Raw genomic sequence first — 22,070 nt, 5'->3', positions numbered from 1 at the left:
AACCCTGTGCTAACTCTTGGTTATCCATGGTAAAGGGTCCCAGATAACTGCAAACACCACACAGTCAAAACAGCAGCGTTTTGAACCAATTCCTGATGCCTGTTTAGCCTCAGTAAACAGTTCCTGCTCCTTCTTTCCTTGCTCGCCCCCAGGTGGAGGTCCTTGGTAATGGTACCTCCTAAAGTTAAGCCCTAATGAGAACAAAGCCCTGGGGAGGTTTTTGCCCTGTGACTTTGGGGGCCTAGAGTACTTTTACATTTCTGAACTGTAAAATATGAAGGAAATAGGCTGCATATGAAACTAGGACCTATATGATGGAGGACAGTGAAAAGTGAGGATATAATCAGCTTTGTATTTTTTAAAAGATAAGTAATAACAGCAATAACTGGAGAGCTCTGCCAACACTGCACATGGATCAGGTCATTGGATCTTCATGAAGGTTAAGTACTACTATCCCCCAGCCGGCGCTATCATCATTCCCATTTTAAAAGGGTCTCAGAGAGCTTAAGGAAGTTGTGTTTAGTCACAAAGCTAATAAGAGACACAGCTGGGGTTTTTAACCAAGGCCAGTCAGTTCTGAAGCCTCTGATCTTGATGATTAGGGGGCACACCTTCTACCAAGAACTTGGAGGATAAGTTGAAGTGGGGACAAAGCTGGAGCCAAGGAGCTCCATGAGGTGCCCATGTTCCTACTATCATAACCTGAAGGAATGCCTAGACTTGTATTTCTGAGTCTTCTCCTTCAATTCTCTCTTGACACTTGTCCAATCAGACTATCAATCATGTTGATTCCCTGAGACTGCTCCCGCCAAGGTCCTCCATTTCACCAAAGCCAACAACAGATTCTCCATCCTCATGTTATCTAATCAATCAGCCTCTGGTTCTCCTCCTACCTCGCAGGAATGTTCCTTCTCTGTTTCATTTGTTGATCTCATCTCTCCACTCTGCAAATGCTTGGAGTGTTCCAGTGCTCATCTTAGTTTTCTTCTTTTCTTGGTGATCCGAGCCAGCCTCTTCACCTTGAAGAGCATCTAAATGTTTGATGACTCCCAAATTTGTATTTCCAGCAAGGACTCTTCCCAGCCAAATGCCTACTTGATATTTTAATTTAATTGTTTTAAAAGCCTCTCAAAGTGACACCTGGGTGGCTCAGTGGGTGAGTGTCTGCCTTTGGCTCGAATGTGATCCCGCAGTCCTGGGATCAAATCCCACATTAGGGTCCCCATGGGGATCCTGCTTCCCCCTCTGCCTATGTCTTTGCCTCTCTCTTTCTGTGTCTTTCATGAATAAATAAGTAAAATCTTTAAAAATGAAATAAAAGCCTCTCAAATTTTACATGTGCCAAAATGAACTTCTGAATTCCTCTTCCCAAGCTTCTTGCCACCTCAGTAAATTCTAAGTCCATTCTTCCAGTTACTTAAACCAAAGCTTTTGGTGTTAGTGAGATTCCCCTCTTCTTCTGACAACTTATATCTCATATGTCATAAAATTTTGTTGGCTTTGCCATCAAAATATCCAATCACTTATTAGTCAAACCAGTCAGGCACCATCCCGCCAGTGATGCAGTCTGCAGGGCTCAGCCTCCTGGGACACAGGGCAGGGAGGCCTGAGAATGGATAGATAGTGAGGGGGGTGTGGCAGAGGGGAAGAAGATGACCAGAACACAAGAACGCACATCAGATCCTCCAATGGCTTCTCACCCCACACAGAGTAAAATCTAAAGTCCTTATGATGGCTCACAAAATCTTACATGGTCAGGCACCTGCTTCCTAATCATTTTTGTTCTCTGAGATGTCCATTCTTCTTTTGTAAGCTCAGCTATTCATTTATTTTATTTTTTTTATTTATTTATGATAGTCAGAGAGAGAGAGAGAGAGAGACGCAGAGACACAGGCAGAGGGAGAAGCAGGCTCCATGCACCGGGAGCCCGATGTGGGATTCGATCCCGGGTCTCCAGGATCGCGCCCTGGGCCAAAGGCAGGCGTTAAACCGCTGCACCACCCAGGGATCCCTCAGCTATTCATTTAAATAGGTTATTATAATCCACCAATAAATTTAAAATACAGCAGTAGAATTTTCAGAATATTAATTCTCTATATTTTCAGTAGCAGAAGGTCCATAATTCTATAAATGCCAGTTGAATAAGTGAATAAACAAACTGCAAATGTCCTTTTCTTCTTTTAAGGAAAGACTTTATCTCCCCCTTTTTTAAAGTTTTATTATTTTGTTGGATATCTTTGTTATTCTACTGGTTTGTTGGACATTCTTACTCTTCTTTGAAAGCTGAGATCTAGGGTTTTCTTAGAAAGCTGGTTTAGGGCAGTTGGCGAGGAGAGACATCGCTAAGGGGCTTGCCTGAGGCAGGCGGATTCTAACATTTTCAGAAAATCTTTTGGAAAGAACAAGTCTACTTCAATAAATAAAGGAGAATAAAGAAAATTCAAGCCCTTCAGTAACCTCAGCAAACCTGGACCACACAAAACTACGTTGGTACTGGGATAAGAAAGACTTGGCTCCTACACCCTCACAGCTGGAGGGACCCTATCCAGCCACTGAGGCCCGGTGTCACCAAAAAGGGGTTCTGTTCATCTTTGATGTGGGCACACGCTTGGGATTACACTATGATACCCTGGCAACTGGAATAATTTATTTTAATCACTTCTACATGTTTCATTCCTTCAAGCAATTCCCAAGATATGTGACGGGAGCTTGTTGTCTCCTTCTGGCTGGGAAAATAGAAGAAACGCCAAAGAAATGTAAAGATATCATCAAAACAGCTTGTAGTTTATTAAATGATATACAATTTGGCCAGTTTGGAAAAGATCCAAAGGAAGAAGTGATGGTTCTAGACAGAATCCTACTCCAGACCATGAAGTTTGATTTACAGGTGGAACATCCATACAAGTTTCTCCTCAAGCAGCCAAACAACTCAAAGGCGATAAAAACAAAATTCAAAAGTTGGTTCAAATGACATGGACGTTTGTAAATGACAGTCTCTGCACAACCTTGTCACTAGTGGGAGCCAGAGATCATAGCAGTGGCAGTGATGTATCTCACAGGACGTTTGTGCAAATTTGAAATAGGAGAATGGAACCTCCAAACCCATATATAGGAGATGGTGGGAGCAGTTTGTGCAGGATGTCCCTGTGGACGTTCTGGAAGACATCTGCCACCCAATCCTGGATCTTTACCCACAAGGAAAACAACAGATGCCTCATCACACACCCCACCAGCTGCAGCAGCCCCCACCTCCCCAGTCTACACCGCAAGAGCCACAGGTGCCACCGCCCCAGCCAGCGCAGAAGGCCTCGCAGCCGCCCGCTCACACAGCCCCCGCCGCAGCAGGGCCCACAGCCCGACAAGCCGGCCCGCACCCAGTCCTCCCCGCACCCAGTCCTCCCCGCAGCCCAGTCCTCCCCGCACCCACTCCTCCCCTCAGCCCAATCCTCCCCGCACCCAGTCCTCCCCGCACCCAGTCCTCTCTGCAGCCCAGTCCTCCCCGCACCCAATCCTCCCTGCACCCACTCCTCCCCTCAGCCCAATCCTCCCCGCACCCAGTCCTCCCCGCAGCCCAGTCCTCCCCGCCCGCCAGCGAAGCCACCATGGTTGTTTCTCCCAAGGAAGAGAGCAAAGCAGCAGAAACACCGCCACCTAAATCCCCCAAATTGAGACCGCTCACCCTCCACTGCCTCCGGCGCACCCCCTGCAGACCCGAAGCGTCCCCTCTGGGCCCCCTTAGGCGAGGCGGAGCCCCCGGGCCCTGTGGATGCCAGTGAGCTCCCCAAAGTCCAGATTCCTCCTCCAGCCCACCGGCTCCGGGCACCTGCCGCCCCCACCGCCCTCCAGCTGCGTGACCGCGACGTCTACCACCAGCTCCTACATGTCGGGAGGGGGCCACCAGAGCCTGCGGTCCATGGTGAAGAACGAGGGCCCCTCGTATGGCACCCGGCCCCCAGCCTATGGCCCGCCAGCGCACCTGCCCTGCCACCCACACGTCTACCCCTAACCCGCCCCCTCCCCTAGTGCCCCCTCCACCAGCCTCCTTCCCCCCTCCTGCCATGCCACCCACTCCCCCCACCTACAACCCCAACATCCCCCCCACCCAAGCAGTGCCCCTCCCCCTCCCCCAGGCCTGGGCCTGCCACCCGCCAGCTACCCCCCTCCGGCTGTCCGCCCCCCCTCCCCCGGGAGGACAGCCGGTGCCCCCACCCATCCCCCCACCCCGCATGCCTCTAGTTGGGGGGCTGGGGCGGGCAGCCTGGATGAGATAACGCGATGCCTTTTCTTACCCTTGGTTTTTTAAGCAAAGTTTTTCCAATCAACTCGAAGAGTAGTTTAAGTGGGTAAGCAGCAGGGTACCTTCTATGATACCAGACATTTGCAGTGTGGGAAGACACAGACCCGACCCTGATATGAAGTCGGGGAGGTCGTCCTCCGCGTCGGGTGAATGGGGCCTCCGCACTGGTGAAAATGTTAACCAGCCGTATTGGCTCAAGAAATAGCTTCAGTAAGGAGTGAATTTCCTTCGAGAGATCAGTGCCTATTTTTCCTGGAAATGCCATTTCAAATAGTCCAGTTCCATCTGAAGTCAAGCTGTTGTCCTCACTTTCATTCTGTGATGTTCTCTCCCGACATCCAGTAGGTCAGACGAACCACTTTTTTGATTTAGAGATTTTTACATCCTTTGTATTAAACTTATTTTGAAGGGGAAAAAAAAAAAAGCAAGCTGGTTTAGGTTGTCTGGTACCCAGCCAAAACTACCTCCAGACTCCAGACTTGTACCATGGCTACATGATACACCGAAATTTCAGGCCCTTGTCGAAGGAAAGCGAGACCTCAGGTCCAACCAAATTTGGGGTTTTGGGGGGTGTGGGGGCGGAAAGGAGTTATTCAGTGACATCGTCAGATATACACATAATTTATTCACTTTTCTATACATTTTATATCAAGTTAGATTTTACAGGACTCAGACCACATCAACTTAGCTCCTCACTAAGTTCCTCTCACTGAGTTCATCAATGACGTTTTTTGGCTTTTATCAAAGCATTTTTGTATGGATGTTTTTGAGTCATATGGATGGATTTTGTATTTATTAAAAACATTTTTCTTGAGCATTCAGTGAAAATTTTGGCTTAAAGTTAGTACACATTCATCTATACTATGGAATATGATTCAACCATGAAAAGGAGTGAAGTATTGATACATGGTATAACGTGGATGTACTTTGAATGCATTACACTTGGTGAAAGAAGTCAGACACAAAAGGCCAGATATTGTGCAACCTCATTTTATGAAATATCTAGAATAGACAAATCCATAGAAATAGAAAGCAAACTGGTGGTTTCCAGGGGCTAGGAAGAGAGAGGAATGGGAACTGACTGACTTCATGGGTATAGGGTTTTCTTTTGTTGAGAATATGTTTAACTAGATAAAGGTGGTGATTGCACAGCACTATGAAATGTACCACTCTGAATCACACACTTTACAATGGTTGCTTTTATGTTATATGAACTTCAATAATAATAATTTTAAAAATAGTGCACATTCAATCTAAAGAGAAGATTTTGGGTAAGCAAGGTCATAGGACATATTAGCAGCCACTTGAATGGTGGTCAGAAGAGTGGTTTTTCGGGTATTCTGTGATCCCCAAAGGACAGAACTAGAATGTTTAGATGAGCATTATAAACCATCACAAAACCCTGGAGAGACTGAAGCCAATTCTGGAGGACTATTTGCCCACCGTGAGATGGTCGAACAAAGGGTCACGGAGTACCATTGACAGAAGAAGCCTTAGGTCCATAAAAAGGACCATGGCCTTCCCTTGTGCCTATCCCCCATCACAGATGACTGCAAGACTTACTTGTTCATTGCTGCCAACCAAGGCTGTGTTCACTGCAGTTTCCAACATGAGTTTATCATGGGTAGAAGGAATGCATAGTCTCACCCAACAACCAGGAACCCCACAGCCTGGATGCCCAGTTCTCCAATCTCCTTCACTCAGCTTAAACTACCTTAGTAGTTTGGTTGGACATAGTTGGACATAGCCTCAACTTTGACATCACCCAAAACTATATCAGCTCTAAAATCACATACTACAGCATCTCACTCTTTAATTACTGCTGCCTATTCTTGTAGATCTAGTGTTCAAGTATCTCACTGGAACACTTGTCAATCTTACCTCATTGAACATCCAGGCCATTAACTAGTTCCTTTATTCCTTCTTTTTTTCTGTTCTGTACTGTTGCCAAACATATCTTGTCTCCATAATTGGATTTTAAAACTTGCCTTCTGAGACAATTCATTCCATTTGAGAAAAATGGTCCTGCTCCTTATCGTGAGCCCATCTGCATTTGTTTGTCCACTTATTCATTCATACATTCAAAAAATATTTGTTAAGTATCTACAGCATATTGGGAATATGCTACATTCTAGAAACACAGCAATGAACAAGGTCATTTGTTCCTACCCTTAAGGAACTTAGAATCTAGTAGAAAATACAGACATTAAGCAATTACACAAATAATTAGTTAATTAGAATTAAAGGAAGAAAGAAAACTATGTGCTGTAAGAGCATTAAAGAGATGACCTAGTCTAAGCAGTCAATTGTCATGAAGGGACATTTGAGCAGAGAACCTGAAACCTGAGTAGGAGTCAAACAAGCAAAAAGTGGGGATCTCCTAGATGGGGAGGGTAGATAACTCCAGGTGAAAGAAGCCAACGTGTTCAAAAGCTCCAAGTGGGCAGACACAGCTCTCCGTTGTGGATAGAGTGTAACGCCTAAAGGGGGATGGTGTGAAATGAGGAGTGTAGATAGGCAAGACTAGATTTTGTGTGACTTGTGGCCTGTGGCAATGACTTGGAACCACACAGTCCCTCCCAACAGCAAACGGAGACCCTGGAGACAAATGAGTTTTGGGGATTTTATCATGTAATCCAGGGATGGTGGTAAGGGTCTGTTCTGAGGCTGTCAGTGTGAATGGAATACAGCTGGTTAAGGATTATTAAAAGAGCTATTAATAGAAAGGATTTGGCACCATTGGGACATTACGAAGACAAATAAAATCCCCTTTATCATATCCAAAGCTCTGTTGTGGTGTTGGTTGCACCATCTTAAGGATATACCCCCCCCCAAAAGAATATACCCAAACTACTGGACTGTACACTTAAAAGGGTGAGTTTTATGGTACGTGAATTTTATCCAAATAAAATAGAACTTTTAAGAAAGGACCTACACCCAGATCTAAATACAAACATTTTTATTATCAAACTTAGTACTGCCATGTCAAATACAAAATAGGTATGGCATAAGCCTAAATAAATACATACTTTAAAAGCTATAAAATATTTTAAAATCATAATTTAAAATACTTTATCAAACCCAAACACAGACCACACTTACATTCCAGACAATATTTCCATTGCAGTATATACAAATATTCATATTTACAATATTTGAGCAATTTCAGAGAAAATGATACGTAGGTATTCCATAGGTACCTATTCCATAGGTAGCTTTATTTCCCAGAGTTCTTTTGCCCTGTCAAAATCTCTGACGTTCTGACCCTGAGCCTCTTCCCTGTTTACTTTTGGCTTTGCCTTTGCCAACATGCAGCCTGCACTTAATCTGAAACTTTTATTTTTCAATACATGCTAAATTAGTGAAAGTGTGGGAGAGTTTTGATTCTCACATCATTTGCAAGATGGAGCAAGAAGTTCTGGTGATGGACGGGCCAAGAATTTCTCACTGTCAATGATCAATCGAATCTTGGAGATTCCTTAGGAATTTTAAACTCCTTTATACATAAATATAAACACTCATACAGACTTTCCTTTCTTCATGAACATCCTAATAAACAAAATAACTCAATTAGGGAATAAATATTAAAAGTCTTCACTTTTTAAAAGAATCCACTGGGCAAATCCTTTACACAGTGAGTTCCTACCATGAATTTAAAATTTTATGTAATATTCAAGAATTATATGTTGACACATTGCACCTGACAAGCATCTTTGTAAGAATGCAAAGCACATCCATATTTCTATATGTTTTTTTCAACAAAGATATTCATAAAAGTGTACCTTAACTGGTTTGCATTTATGTTTACATAATACATAAATGGCCTCACGGAAGTTTTTCATCATGGAAAACCACATACCTCTGAAAAAATAGCTGACAGTGTACAAATATATGCCATGCAGGTTCTACTCTCCTGATACTACTCATATTTTTATTTTTTTTTAAAAGTAGGCTCCACATCCAGCATGGAGCCCAATGAAGAGCTTGAACTCATGACCCTGAGACTAAGACCTGAGCTGAGGTCAAGAGTCAGATACTTAACTGACTGAGCCACCCAGGTGCTCCACTATTCATGTTTTTATTGTTTTTATTTTTTTATTTTTATTTTTATTTTTATTTTTATTTTTTTACCATTCATGTTTTTAAAAGCAACTATAGTAAAAACATTCACAACTTTCCACTGATTCACGTAATACTGGGGACAGCATTTGCCCCTTTTAAAAATGAATTTACTACAGATATAACATTAGAGTCCCTTCATAAACAAAGATCCATGATAAGTAACTTTTACCCTATCCTAGCCCTAACATGCATATATTTTAAAGTCTCTAAACACTTACACTGAATTAAGAATTAGGGAAAATTGTACTTTAGCCAATGCAAATAAAAGAACACTTTAAAATCTCTAAGAACACTTTAAAATGCACTGAATCCCACAAGGGTAAAAGGGATTAGGACTGTGTTTAGCAATCCTTGCACAGAGTATTAAGCAGGATTTCCCCCATGTACTCGCCTGTGGGCATTTAAAATATTTTTTTGCATGTTGGTGATAGAGTATCTTTGACCAAGTTGTTTCCCCTAAACTCCTTGACAATTATTCATCCCAGTGACAGCAACCATGTAATCAGTAGTTGAGACACCGTGAGGAGCAAAAGAAAGAAATAATATCACAAAATACTGTTTCTCTGCTGAGATCTCACAGTGAGCAGGGAAGAGAGTTAGAACAGGGATTCGGAGATTCCAGAACCTGAGTCTCTTCACTTTTGCCTGGAAGAGAACATGTTTTCCCTCCATCAGCCAACATTTTCCAGATGCTGAGAAGAGGAAAGAGAAAGCCGAGTCTTGCTGGTGGCAGGCTGGCCTCACCCACTGGAGTTTGGAACGTTGAAGTCCTCATGGGGCCATGCTCTCAGCTGTAAAGGTGGCAGGTTGTGGGAGGTGAGAAGTGCCAGGAACCAGAGGAGTGCTCTCTGTCTCTACCATCATCAGAGTATTGCTCTAGTTCCCTGGAGGTACCGGTGTTCCTGCAAAGGAAGAGTGCATGCCATCAGGACACTTAATATTCTACATTAATAGCAACAACAAAATTCACCTTCTCGCACAAACCACTGTGTTCACTGTCACTGGGGAGTCCAAATTTGAAGAGCAAACTCCTATTCTGTTAGGGCAACTAATCTATTCTGTATGATATCATAACAGTGGATAACACGGCATTATACACTTGTCAAAACCCATGGAATATACAAAACCAAGAAGGAGGGATCCCTGGGTGGCGCAGCGGTTTGGCGCCTGCCTTTGGCCCAGGGCGCGATCCTGGAGACCCGGGATCGAATCCCACATCGGGCTTCCGGTGCATGGAGCCTGCTTCTCCCTCTGCCTGTGTCTCTGCCTCTCTCTTTCTCTGTGACTATCATAAATAAATAAAAATTAAAAAAAAAAACAAAACCAAGAAGGAATTCTAATGTAAACTGTGGACTTTAGTTAATAATAATGTATCAATATTGGCCCATCCGTTGTAACAAAATGCCACACTAGCTTGAGTTGTTAATAACAGAAGAAATTGGAGCATCAGGGGGTATGTTGGAATTCTAGTTTTTGCTCTCTTTTTCTGTAAATCTAAAACTGCTTAAAAATATAAAGTCTCTTAGTTTACAAAATCTATTCAGGGAGGACTTGATTCTTCCAAACTCTCACAAAGCTGAGCAGAGTGGCCAAAAACACAGTTCTAGATCTAGACTACCTGGGTTTGAACTCTGGCTCACTAGCTTTGAAATTTCAGGCAAGTTATGTAACTTGTCTGTGCCTCATATTCTTCATCTATATGATAATAAATATAGCAACAGTCCCTATCTCACACAATTCCTATCTTAGGGCAGTAGGTAGAAAATAGTAAATATCACGTAAGTGTTAGCTATCATTATTCTTATTAACTTTCACAAGGGAAATCACTATGTAAAGGCCAGATCCTTGCTGCTTTCCCCTCCTTCTACAAAGAAATGAAACAGCTTTCCGTAAAACACTGTGAAAATGGTAATACTCTGCCTCAGAAAATAGGCAGGTTTGGAGAATTCAAGGAGCAACAGAACATGAAGAACAGATACGTTCTCTCAAAATCATATGTGATTTCAAGTCTTACCTCATTCCTTTGGACTTAAAATAACTACAAAGGCATGTGATAGGATCCGTCTGATTGAAGGCTCTGGCAACTGCTGTGGAATACATGAGAACACTAAGTCAAACACTGTTTTCCAACACAAACAGATAAAAAATGTACAGAATAGTCAATGGCATGCTTCAGACAAGAATACAACTCACCTGGCAGGAACAAATTTCTTTGCTGCAAGAAAAAGAAAACTATTAATTTGGACTAAAAGACTTTTAAGGACATATCAAATTCAGAAACAATATGGCTCTATTCACCAGGGAACACCATTCCTTTGGGGACCCTGTAATAATCAGAGCGCAAACACATCTTGGTGACATGCAAAGCACGCGCTCATCCTAAGGGCTCAGCGGATAGCTGTAGCCTTAGCTTGTCAAGTTCATCTGCCAGTTTTTCATGAGAAGTCTAGATTTTATGTGCGATTTCCCATTTTATAAATATCAGAATTTAACTCAAAAAATAATAAATATTCTGTAAACCAAACAGATCATAAGTGTGGCTAGATATGTTTGCATAAGTCCCCAGGAGATACCCCACATTTACGCCTGTATTCCAAATAAATATTTTGGAAATGTTTAGCCATTTCCTGGGAGCACTAACTACATAAGTCTGACTGCACAGCTCCCAGGGGAACCACAGAATTCCGGTGAACAGCATCCCTTAGAGTTGTCCACTGTTAACTTTTATTTTTCCTAAAACTCTTCCCACTTTGAGTTGTACTATAAACCCTTTCTCTAAGACCATGGCTCAATTAATGGCAGTTTATTGGTGTTTATCTAGCAACTCGAGTCTAATTACTGTTTAAATGTGCAAGAGAAAACAGGATTCATCAGTGAGGGGGGAAAAGACATTTTTCAAAAACATTTTGGGTGGGATACGCTCACAAGTTCCCTTACCTCTCTTCCGCAGGCGTTTCAGGAGCCAGAGGAGAAATGAGGCTACTGTCAGGAGGGAGGTCCCCCCAGCAGTGAGTCCAACTGCCAAGGGAATGCTGGACTCCGTGGGAGCTAGGCAAACAGTGGAGGAAGAATTGTCATGAGAAGGAACTGAATTTAAAGTCTTTCTGTTCTGGCCATTTGCCCTTTCCTTTGCACATTGATTAGCCATCAACTTCAATACATAAGGAGGAGGCATGGTAGGTACTAACGGCCTCTGAGGTCAGCCCAAACCACCCGTGCCAGACGGTATCCCGCCACTGCCATGAGAGCTCTTATCTGCCAGAACCCACTGCTCCTCGGTCAATACCGCATGTGTGCTCTCTCCCTTACTTGGTTTCCTTTTCCCTTCTTTGACCGGTATCTCCCCTTTTTCCACTTGTCAGAATGTTACCCATTCTGTTACCCGTACCCCTTGTCACTTGCCACCTCTTCTGTTTCCTCTCTATCATCACAAAATTAAATATTCTCCAGCTTATTAACCTTGGGAACCTTTCTGGTTTAATGAATGGTTCATTGCTTTCCCCTTCTTCCTTCCAGTCCCCCAGACAACCAGTGCCAATCAGGGCTTCACCTTCACAGGTAGGCAGCATCCCAGACCAGTGTCCCGTGGCGTCACACATCAGAGCTGCAGAGCCATTGAGTGTCCATCCTTCAGGACATGCAAACGCACACACAGCACCAAACACAGGCTCCCCACTGCAGCTTATGTTCATCTTTCCGGAAACTGCCAGACTTGAACATTGCACCACTGCAAATGATGAGCACATAATTAGATGTTAACAAAAATCTCCTGGGAAAATGGCTAAAACTGACTGAAAAGTCATCAGTAAACATAACATATAAGCACTTAGTTTTCAGCATGTAGGGAATTAGGATCAAGCCCCGTGGGACAATACTGCTTCAGATACATACAAAGTATTTGACCTAACTCCTTAAAGTCTAAATTCAGTCCTACCTTGGCAAGAGGGGACCTCCTGTGACCACCGTCCCTGAGATGTGCACTCAAGCTGAGCTGACCCATGTAATTCAAAGCCTTCCTCACAGCTGAAGGCACAGGAGGACTTGTAGGTGAACTCTCCAGTAGAGGAATGGGCACACCTCACCAAGCCGTCCTGGGGCTGCTGGACAGCATCACATTTCACAGCTGAAAGACATGAGTGAGCACATTAAAAGTCTGTAGCAGGCAGCAACAGGTGTCTCACATAATCAAATCCTGAGCTCTTCAATAGTTTTTATCTTAATATTAAAGCAAAAACTGTACCTTCACATGTGGGCTCTTCACTGTCCCATTTGCCTGTGAGGCCACACTGGAGTGTTTTGGATCCCTTCAACACAAATCCCTGCTCACAGAAGAACTCACAGCTGGACCCACTTTGGAAACTTCCAGAAGCACCAGGAAGACAGTTCATGTAGCCTCTCTCTGGGCTGGACAAGGCCTTGCACTGAGAAGCTGAGACATCAAAATGATGGTCAGAAAAGATTGCAGTGGAACTGGCGAGTCCTTGGAATTTGATGAACGAATCCATTCATTTTGGACAAAGCAATGCTCAGAGATACCAAGGCTCTTCATTAATCCCTGGACAACTGGGAAGATGACTGTTTTCTTTGAATGCCAGCCCCTTCATTGATAATGGCCCTCGGTAAAGGACAGCCTTTAAGAGAACCAGTGGATCCTGAGCACTGTTCTGACATTCGAAAGAAGTTACAGTCAAGAGAAAGATTTTACATAGTCAGAGACCAACTTATGGGTCCTGGCTGCTAATGGATGATGCCAAAATAAAAGGAAGGTAAGGAGGCAGCACATAAAATGTGTCTGCTTTGCAGTTTGGCTTTGGTCTTGTGGCTTCTTACCACTAGAAATGATTGTGTACAATATCTGGCTGTAAGAATACCAGTTTGTGATAGCTTGCTTTCAGCATCACTGCTCTTGCTTTAAAATAAATTAAGTTTTAGCACTTAGGCATGTATTAAGGGTGTCTTTATGTATGACACCACACTTGGTGCATTCTCATCACTGCTAATTATGAGCAGTTTCAGAAGAAAAGTATTAAGAGTTTTAAAATCAAGTCATGTTCTCACAATCCCACTTTAAATCTTCTCATGTGATTTCCCCTTAGATTAAGCTCTCTGCCCACTCCATAGCAATGTCTACAAAGCTCTATTTGCTCGGCACAGTCAAGAAGCCTGCAAAGCATGCACTCTCAGTACATACAATCCCTTCCCCAGGTAAGCTTTGGTTCTTTTGTATGAAACTCAAAATAGAAGATGAATGTTGCCCATCACATCTGATTACTCTAGTCAAAGTAGGCATCTAGTTTCATTTTAACTGCCCATGTTTGAAGATCGCTGCCCTTTCAGGAAGGGGATGTGTAAAGGAGGAGCTCTTGGGCTTACCTTTACAAACTGGGACTTGCTGACTCCATTGTCCTTGTGCAGTACATTCAATTTGGGCTGGCCCTTGCATCAGGAAGCCTTCCTTGCAGGTGAAATTGCAGGAGGATCTGACGGTGAACTCACCAGCAGGGGAATGGCTACAGCTCACAGACCCATTCTGAGGATGGCCGATGGCACCACATGTCACAGCTGTAACATAGGTAATCATGGACATTAGCAAGTCTGACCATTTAAAGTACAAGTTGAGAAAAAGAATGTTTACGGTAAATCTTGCTGTGGAGCCATTCTACCTTTACATGTTGGCTTCCTGTTGTCCCAGTTCCCGGATGAGGTACACTGGAGGCGCTTGGGTCCCATTAGTTCAAATCCTTCTTCACACTCAAAGGTACATGTCGTGTTCCATGGGAAGTTTCCAGAGTTTTGGAGACAGTCCATGACTCCATTGGCAGGATTTGTCAAAGCACTGCACTCAACCACTGGGGATTGAGAAAGCATCATGAATTTTACAGAAGAATGATACGTTCACTTCCTATTGAGTTGAAGTTTATAACAGGGCAAGGAAGCAGCCTTCGAACAGCAGATCCCAAAGTCCTAGGTTAATTCTTGGAAGCATGCACAGACACAATAAAGCTTTTATGCTTTTTCCTAATACCTTCCTCTTCCCTGATTGATTTATACTTTGACTATGCTGAGTGGTCTCTGGCCTGTGTTAACATACCTCATCATGTCTCTGATCTATTTTAAGTAAGGCAAAAACAAAGAAAAATAAACAGATTCTAGATCAGGATTTATGACTAATGGTGACAGCAAGAATACTGACATACACAACACATTCATTTATGTCAGCCCAGCAGGACCTGGAGACAAAAAGTTTCCATCTCCAGCTTAGAAAGATAAGCCTGAGGGGAAAAAAAAAAAACACTGTCAGGACTGCTTGACTACCATGGTCTTCAATTTATGTACTGCATTGAGAGAGGCCGGGCAGGGGGAGAGAAGTCATGAAGATTTCTCAAAGTGTGGTGCCACTGCTATAGGCACTCCCTTACACACCACCAGAGCCTCAGAAGCACCCATCTCAAACATGGAATAAAAACCTCTCTCAACCCAAGCAGGTGCCCTATAGGCCACACAAGCTGGCTGGGAGAAGAAGTCTTATTAAAAACAATAACAAAAAGAACTTTCCCTGGAGTTTTGAAAATGCTGTAAGTTGGATCAAAAACCAAGGCAACAGGGATGAGTTAGAGAATGTTGTGTGTGCATTTGGAGAGAGGTTTACCATTGCAGGCTGGAGGAGAAGCGCTCCATTCCCCTGTGGAAGTGCACTGTGTGGCTTCTGTGCTGCTTGGGAGGTAACCCTTGTCACAGCTGACAAAGCAGGAAGAATTGTAGCTGAAGGTCCCCAGAGGGTGAGTGCAAACCAGGCTTCCGTGCTCAGGGGCCTCCTGAGCTTGACAGGTCACAACTGAAAGGAGAAACCACATCAGATCTGCTCTCTATCACCCAGCATAAAATAAGAAAGTCCTGGAAACTGTAACTACAATTTATCAAATGCCTCCTATGTGCCAGGCACTATGCATTCATTCACATAGACCTAACTATTGGGGTTCATACTATTATTACCACCCTCATTTTACAGTGAGACAGCTGGCACTCAGGGAGTTTAACTACCCAGTCCAGGTGCTGTAAGTAATAGTGGTTTTGAAGCCAAGACATGATGGCCTTGGCTCTTACGCACCACGTGACACTACATGTCCCAGGGAAGGGAAGACATGCACACCTGATACCAAAGTCATCTAGGACACAGGATGGTGCTATCAACTCAAGTGAAGGAATGGGTGAAACGAGGACTTACCTTGCTCACACCTGAGACCTCTGAAGCCAGGGTGGCACTTGCATGTATAGTTGTTGACAGTCTCCACACATTCACCATGGCCGCTGCAGGATGTAGGGGTACAGGCAGCTGCAGAAAACACAATCCATGATGAGGAGGATCATCATTGTGCTTGTTATGCTTTCCCTTGGACTTAGGATCAGCAGTGTGTGACAGAGGTGTCACTAATTATAGGGACTGCCAGAGATTTTAACTGAAATGCTTCACATAACGCCAGGGCTCAGCTATCTTAAACCTTGATGTTAATGTAGAGATGTCAGGGGTATAGCTGTCACTGGCATCAAGAATAGAAAATTCCCTTTATCATAAATTTGATAGATAGTTCTCCTTCTACACATAAATGAGTAAAGTGTGTTGTATGTGTATACACTATACACATACATATACAATATATATATAATACTATATATGTATTGACGTACATATATGCATATGTGTACACATATGCTTTCTTGCCTACATGCTTGCCTACATTCACACAAAGAAGCAAAAAGATATAATGTACCAAATAGAATGCTTTAAAATTGTATTTTTTAGAACAGAATATTACCATAGTAGAGACCAGATTTTTCATGCTGTCAACAACTTGTCAAGATGCCCACAGCCTGAACCTCTCTCCCACAGCAGCCCATACCTGTGTAACATAAGGCAAGCTTCTTTTTGTCACATCTCTCGTCATTCCACTTCCCCGAGTCCTTGTCCCTCTTGATGTAGATCTCCACACAGTCTTCATTGTTTTGCTTATTGTTTGGTTCACCAGGAGCCCAGTTCTTGGCTTCTTCGGTCAGTAGCTTCTGGGTCCCTATCCAGGTCCACTTCTTGTTGACCTTCCTGATTCCAATCCAGTAGTAAGTTGGTGTATAGTTGAACATGGAGTTCAGGTATTTAATCTCTTCCTGGTTTTGAATCGCGACAAGATGTGTGTACCTTTGCTGACAGTAAGTACTAGCCTCGTCAAAAGTCATGGCTTCTGTGGAGGCATTGTATGACCAGGCTCCACCCTCTTTAAATAGGAGAAGCACTAAAGGGGAAAGGATGAAAGGCATGGGAAGGTTAGCACTGCTATGTGCTATTAACTGGGCTTTTTACAATCTTATTGTCATCATACAGTGGCCTTTGGAATGTCTCAAATTTTTTTCACCTTTTCCAAAGTAAGAAGGGGTACAGATGAGAAACTACCATAAACTACGCCTATGACTGAGCCTCCTGCGCTCATCCACCATAATCTATCAGTATGTCCACTACGGTAGAATAATAATCAGAGTAACTAAGCTTTTTGAGCACTTAATACACACCATTAAGCACCGTCTGATGCCCTTTCTGTGATGCTGGCTCCTCACAATGCCTCTGGGAAATAGGCTATCTATGATCAACACTTTATACATTAGGAAGCTGAGACACAAAGAGGTCAATTGCCCCTGGCCCAGGCTGGAACACATTGTGTAGAGAGGCCAGAGATGCTGCTAAACATCCTACAATGCACCAGCTCCCTGTGAGGAGCAAATATTCTGTCTGAAATACCAGTAGTGTCAAGGATGAGAAACTCTGGTCTAACAAATGACACTGACTTACCAAGAGTAAGAGCAGGGAGAAGCTGTGAAGTGATCATGACTTCTAGAGTTCTTTTCATCAAAAAATTAGTCTTAAAATGACTTTCTGTGGAGAGAGGGAGTACAAAATTCATTATAGAAAGAAATTTTAGGTAGCCGGTTACTGAGATCATTCTACAATGATGTTTTTAGTAGTATCATAAGACTTTAGGTAAAGGATAACAGTGCCATCATCTTTGTTTCAAAGAAGTTGACTGGATTGCACACATACAAAATTAAAATTTTCATCATGTAGATGAAAGAGAAAAGCCAGAGTTTAATGAGTCTGAATACAAGAACCTGAACAAGTCTTTTGTCAAAAGGCTTTCTGCATCTCTATTCATATGGATAATCTTGTTTCATGGCCACCCACATAAAGACTCTTTGCACTTACTATTCTGTGAAGCGGTGGTTTTGATGCCGATTTGATTCTTGATTGTGTCACTGCTGCTTCTGTCTCGTACCAGTTCACAGGTCTGATGTGAAGTCAGCCAAGAACAGCAGAGCATTGCTCCTGTTGGAGCCCCTTTATAGGGAAGCTCGCTTCCTGTGAGTAATAGGAGGATATGTCCAAGCCCAGTGAAGAGGAATTCCCCAGCAGCATCCAAAAAGTTTCCCGGGAATATCCATAACTCCAAAAAATTACAGTGATGTCAGAAACTCTAAGCCTCCAAGCTAATTCTTCTTTGCTCACATGCCCTTTTATTTTACATTAATCCTATTAATATGGCATACGTTTGGGTCTTAAATTTTAATAACATAAAATTGATGTCTTTAAAAAGTTTAAAAACTTTGCTTATTAGCAGCATCTCTCCTGTAATTGTGGTGGTAACCAGAATTCCATGAAAAGAAGCAAAACTCAGACTTAGTTTTATTATCTGTGGACTACCATTCTTAATTTTCTCACCTGTAGCTGTCAGCTGTGGGCCACCAATCTTTTTTCTCTCTCTCTCTCATCTACCAATTCAACCCATTTTAACGTACAGTGTCACACATAGGAATGAGTCACAAGGTATATCCTCAGATCTTGTGCATAATGATAGCTAAATTACTAGAAATAATATCTCCCAGGTAAATATTTGAAATAATTCCTTGTTTCTTAAAAACAACAAAAATGGGAAACATTTAGTTGTCCATGTCTGGAAAACATTTATTCATGATTTGTTCAGTGAAAAAAAAAAGATGAAAACTATATGTGTTCATAATTAAATTGACTCAAATTTTATTTAAGAGTTTTAAATTATGTATGTGTAAAGAATAACAAAACTGTACCCAAATGTTAACAGTGGCTAACTTTGGGTGGCAAGACTTGGGGTAAGTTTCTTCATGAATAAATTCTTCATGAGTATTTTCAGCATTTTCCAATTTTGGCAATGGCTCTCTATTACTTTTATAGTAAAAATAACACAGTTTAAAGGATCCTATGTCCAAATGCAGGTGAAGGGGATCTATATAATATCACTTATTCTACTCTTCATATTGACATTTATTTGGGGTGATAGCATATCCCCTTCTCTGCATCTTGTCTAATTTAAATGATAGACACAGTAAATGCAGATCATTTAAATTTCCATAGGGAAAGTTGTTGACCCCTATAAGTACCTTCCAGAAGATCCTAATTGCAAAGGAAAATTCTCTCTTTGGCTAAATTTACGTTGAGAGAACTTCGGGGAGATAATCCAATACCAGAAGGAGATATAAGAGAGATAAGAAGTGGAGTAAATTTGAGAGGAAAGGTACTTTATTATCAGACTTATGATATTCCAAACCCACTCACCCTTAAAGTTATCCTGCATTCTCCCAAAATATTCCCCTGAGATTGGGTCAGCAAATCAGGTACCCGGGTACTGGGACCTAGAGGCTTTCTTCAGGCTCCAGGGTTGCTGCAGAGGCCATGAGCAGACTTAGTCTCCCTCTCATGGAGACACCTCAGCACAGTGAGAGGCAGGAGGGGGAGAGACAGCAACTGTCAAGATCTGATGAGGGCACCCACTTGCTGGAGATGGAGGATGAGTTGAACAATTGAGCAAGAGCTGAATAGCTGGGGATTTTGAGCATAATCTCCCCCTCCCCAAATAAACCTATGTTCCCTGAGTAATACACTGACTAGAAGTGCCTGAAAGCCCCATAGAATCTCCCAGGTTCTGAAGATGTACGCTGCAGTCCCTCTACTGCTTAGTTTAAACTCTGGCTTCGTATGGATTCCTTTACAGCCTGCACACTGGGGAGACTAAGGGAAGAGGAAAGACAATGCAAACCTGAGCTCAGTCCAAGCTCCAGCACCAAAACTATTTCATCTGTGAGGCGCCACACATCCTAGCTTCTTCATCCCTTTTCCTGGAAGTCATTTGTCCTCTTCTTGCCAGCCTTTAATGGGCATCAAGAACTTTACCGACCTTCCCTTCATTGCCCAGACTCATTCTCACCTTTATGGTGAAGAGGTATCCCTTAGGGAGTGAGAGACGGCCAAGAAAAGGATATGGGGGTTGCCAAGACAAATGTTCCAATTTTATCCAAAGCCATCCTATATACTTCCAACAGCTAGGGACAAATAAAAGGTATGTACAGGAGACTGTTGGGTTTAATGGATGGTAGCACCAGCCATAACCACATGGGGCAAGACCAACTTTCAAGGCATGAATTTGGCTTTGGTTCCTCACTGCTGGAGGGAAACTGCAAGGCATGGGCTGTAGCCTTCTCAGGGCTCTTGATTGGTTCCCTTTCCCCTGAGGAGTATTGCTGGGCACTTTTTTTGTTTTAGTCTTGATAGCTTCCTCATCACATTCTACTCTGCCAACACCTAATGTACTTCTGCAGAGTTTAAGGTAAGGAGAGGAAATCCCAATATGGACACAATTCTATTTACAGAATAAAAATGTGATATTTCTCATACACCCCGATTGTGAAATGAAATTAACAATATAATGATTTAAAAAAAACAATATAATGTTTTAAAATGTCATTTCTTCATCAAAGCATAAGCCTATTCAATGGAAAGCTGGTCTTGTTCCTTTTGAATTTATCAAAATAGGTAGGCATGTTCACTCATTTGGGATTTGTAGCTATCTTAGAACACCTGAGTCAGGTGAGAGCCCCGGGTAGGCATGTTCACTCATTTGGGATTTGTAGTTATCTTAGAACACCTGAGTCAGGTGAGAGCCCCAGGCTCTTCCTCAGTCTGAGCTCCCACGCTCAGAGGGGACAGTGGGGTTCAGACACTTCTCTCACAGGAAGAAGGCTCACTGCGCAGCTTGTTTAAAATGTGTGTCTTCAGGTCCAGAGCTCAGAGACTCTGACTCAGTGGGTCTGGGTGGGGCCCAGGAATCTTCATTGTCAATGAACATCTCAGATAATTCTGAAACAGATGCCCAAACCCCACCACACTTTGAGATGTAACGGCCCAGGGCCACCCTAATTTAGGAGAGAATATTAAGAAGACCCTATGGCTGGTGCTTAGTGATAGGTACCAGAATTTTTACTAAAATGTCACTGTAGCTAATCCTGACCCTCTCTGCTGGATGGCCAGAGGCCCTATTTGTAACAGTGCTGGGACCAAACAAGTAATATGTGGGATGAGTGGATGCTCTGAGTTCTTATATGTGAAAGTAAGTGGATTTTAACTAAAGAAAGAGAACAACTGCTTGAAGAAGTGATGTAAGTATATAGATATTCAGGTATTCTCCTCCCTTCCTTCAGAAGCACTCTGTAATTCCACAAATTTCCCATTATGAACTTCCTAAACAATTGTGAGACTTACAAATTTGATGTGTTTCCTTGCTTCCTATTTGGCAGCGCCTTATCTTAAAGTTTCCTCTTTCTGTTTTGGGATCTAAGAACTAACTAATGGGAATATCTTCAAAATGAGCCAACTGCGGTGAATTCCCAAAGCGGAAGAAACAAGTGCGGGCAGCCTGGTGAATTGACAGAGCTTTTCCTGAGTGTAGCCAGACTGTTTGCCGACACTGGTTAACCGACTGAAGAAAATGTCCCTAGATTTTAGAAAAATCCCTTTGCTTGTTTTCCTTGGCCATAGTGCTGCCTGTTTTGTAACACAGAGATTTCCTAAAGGACTATTCTTAGCTTTGCTCTCAGTGCTTCACATCAGAAAAATTGGGGTCTGGTCAGTCTTTGAATGACAAGAGATTACTGTTTCACACTAGTTAGTTCCATAACTTGGAGCAAGGTTTTTTTTGTCTCTTTAAGCCTCAGATTTCCCATCTGAGAACCAAAGGTGCTTGACTGAAGTCCTGGCTGCTATAATATATTATAACATAATGTATAAATATAGGAAAAGACACCAATTTAGGTCCAAATGTTCATTATTTTTCCTTGCTGTGACATCTTTAGGTAATAATCAATAATTATATCATATATAAAGTGTCTACTGGATACCAAGTGCTTTACATACATTACTCCATACAAATTTCACAAAATAAAAGCAGACATTATTCATTTCATTTCACAGAGAATGAAACACGAACCCAGAGAAGTTAAACAACATGCTGTGATTTTTTTGACTTATTAAATGATCAATAGGGATTCAAATCCATGTTTGTGTTCTTCTAAAGACTGTGTCCTTTGTGTTCATTCCATGCCTGCTCAGACAAAAACCCCAGCAGGAAATATACCTTAGTTTTTGCATGTAAAAAATGTTAAAGCAGCATGTTTCACTTTCCATACCCATGGCTGGCCCTGTCAATTCAGTGTCATGTTGGGATCCTTTTAAAGTGGACCCTAAGACAAGGATGCGAATGAAAGTCATTTATTTGGGACACGATCCCAGGAAGCATAGTAGGTG

General features: G+C 42.6%; 1 protein-coding gene and 1 pseudogene across 2 annotated transcripts; one reads left to right on the top strand and one right to left on the bottom strand.

Moving 5' to 3' along the window:
- The first annotated feature begins 410 nt into the window (after positions 1 to 410).
- LOC129508997 (cyclin-K-like) lies at positions 411 to 4,271 on the top strand (annotated as a pseudogene).
- A 3,011-nt stretch (positions 4,272 to 7,282) lies between these two features.
- Positions 7,283 to 17,758, bottom strand: SELE (selectin E). Of its 2 annotated transcripts, XM_055324607.1 has the most exons (14): positions 17,667 to 17,758; positions 17,256 to 17,339; positions 16,318 to 16,704; positions 15,645 to 15,752; positions 15,069 to 15,254; positions 14,083 to 14,268; positions 13,793 to 13,981; positions 12,660 to 12,848; positions 12,354 to 12,542; positions 11,970 to 12,146; positions 11,357 to 11,467; positions 10,613 to 10,634; positions 10,434 to 10,506; positions 7,283 to 9,321 (listed from the first exon to the last, which is right to left on the bottom strand). In XM_055324607.1, exons 2-13 carry the CDS (start codon positions 17,311 to 17,313, stop codon positions 10,458 to 10,460), a joined length of 1,851 nt encoding a protein of 616 aa, XP_055180582.1. In that variant the 5' UTR covers positions 17,314 to 17,339; positions 17,667 to 17,758; the 3' UTR covers positions 7,283 to 9,321; positions 10,434 to 10,457. The 2 variants fall into 2 exon arrangements, 1 of the variants encoding a protein (XP_055180582.1); XR_008664279.1 differs by lacking the exon at positions 7,283 to 9,321 and having other exon boundaries at positions 10,474 to 10,506; positions 10,613 to 11,467.
- Between the last annotated feature and the right edge of the window lie 4,312 nt (positions 17,759 to 22,070).

Source organism: Nyctereutes procyonoides, unplaced genomic scaffold, assembly GCF_905146905.1.
Source record: "Nyctereutes procyonoides isolate TBG_1078 unplaced genomic scaffold, NYPRO_anot_genome, whole genome shotgun sequence".
NCBI lineage: Eukaryota > Metazoa > Chordata > Mammalia > Carnivora > Canidae > Nyctereutes > Nyctereutes procyonoides.
The sequence above is the reverse complement of the archived record's forward strand: the minus strand, read 5'-3'. Positions and strand labels throughout refer to the sequence as shown.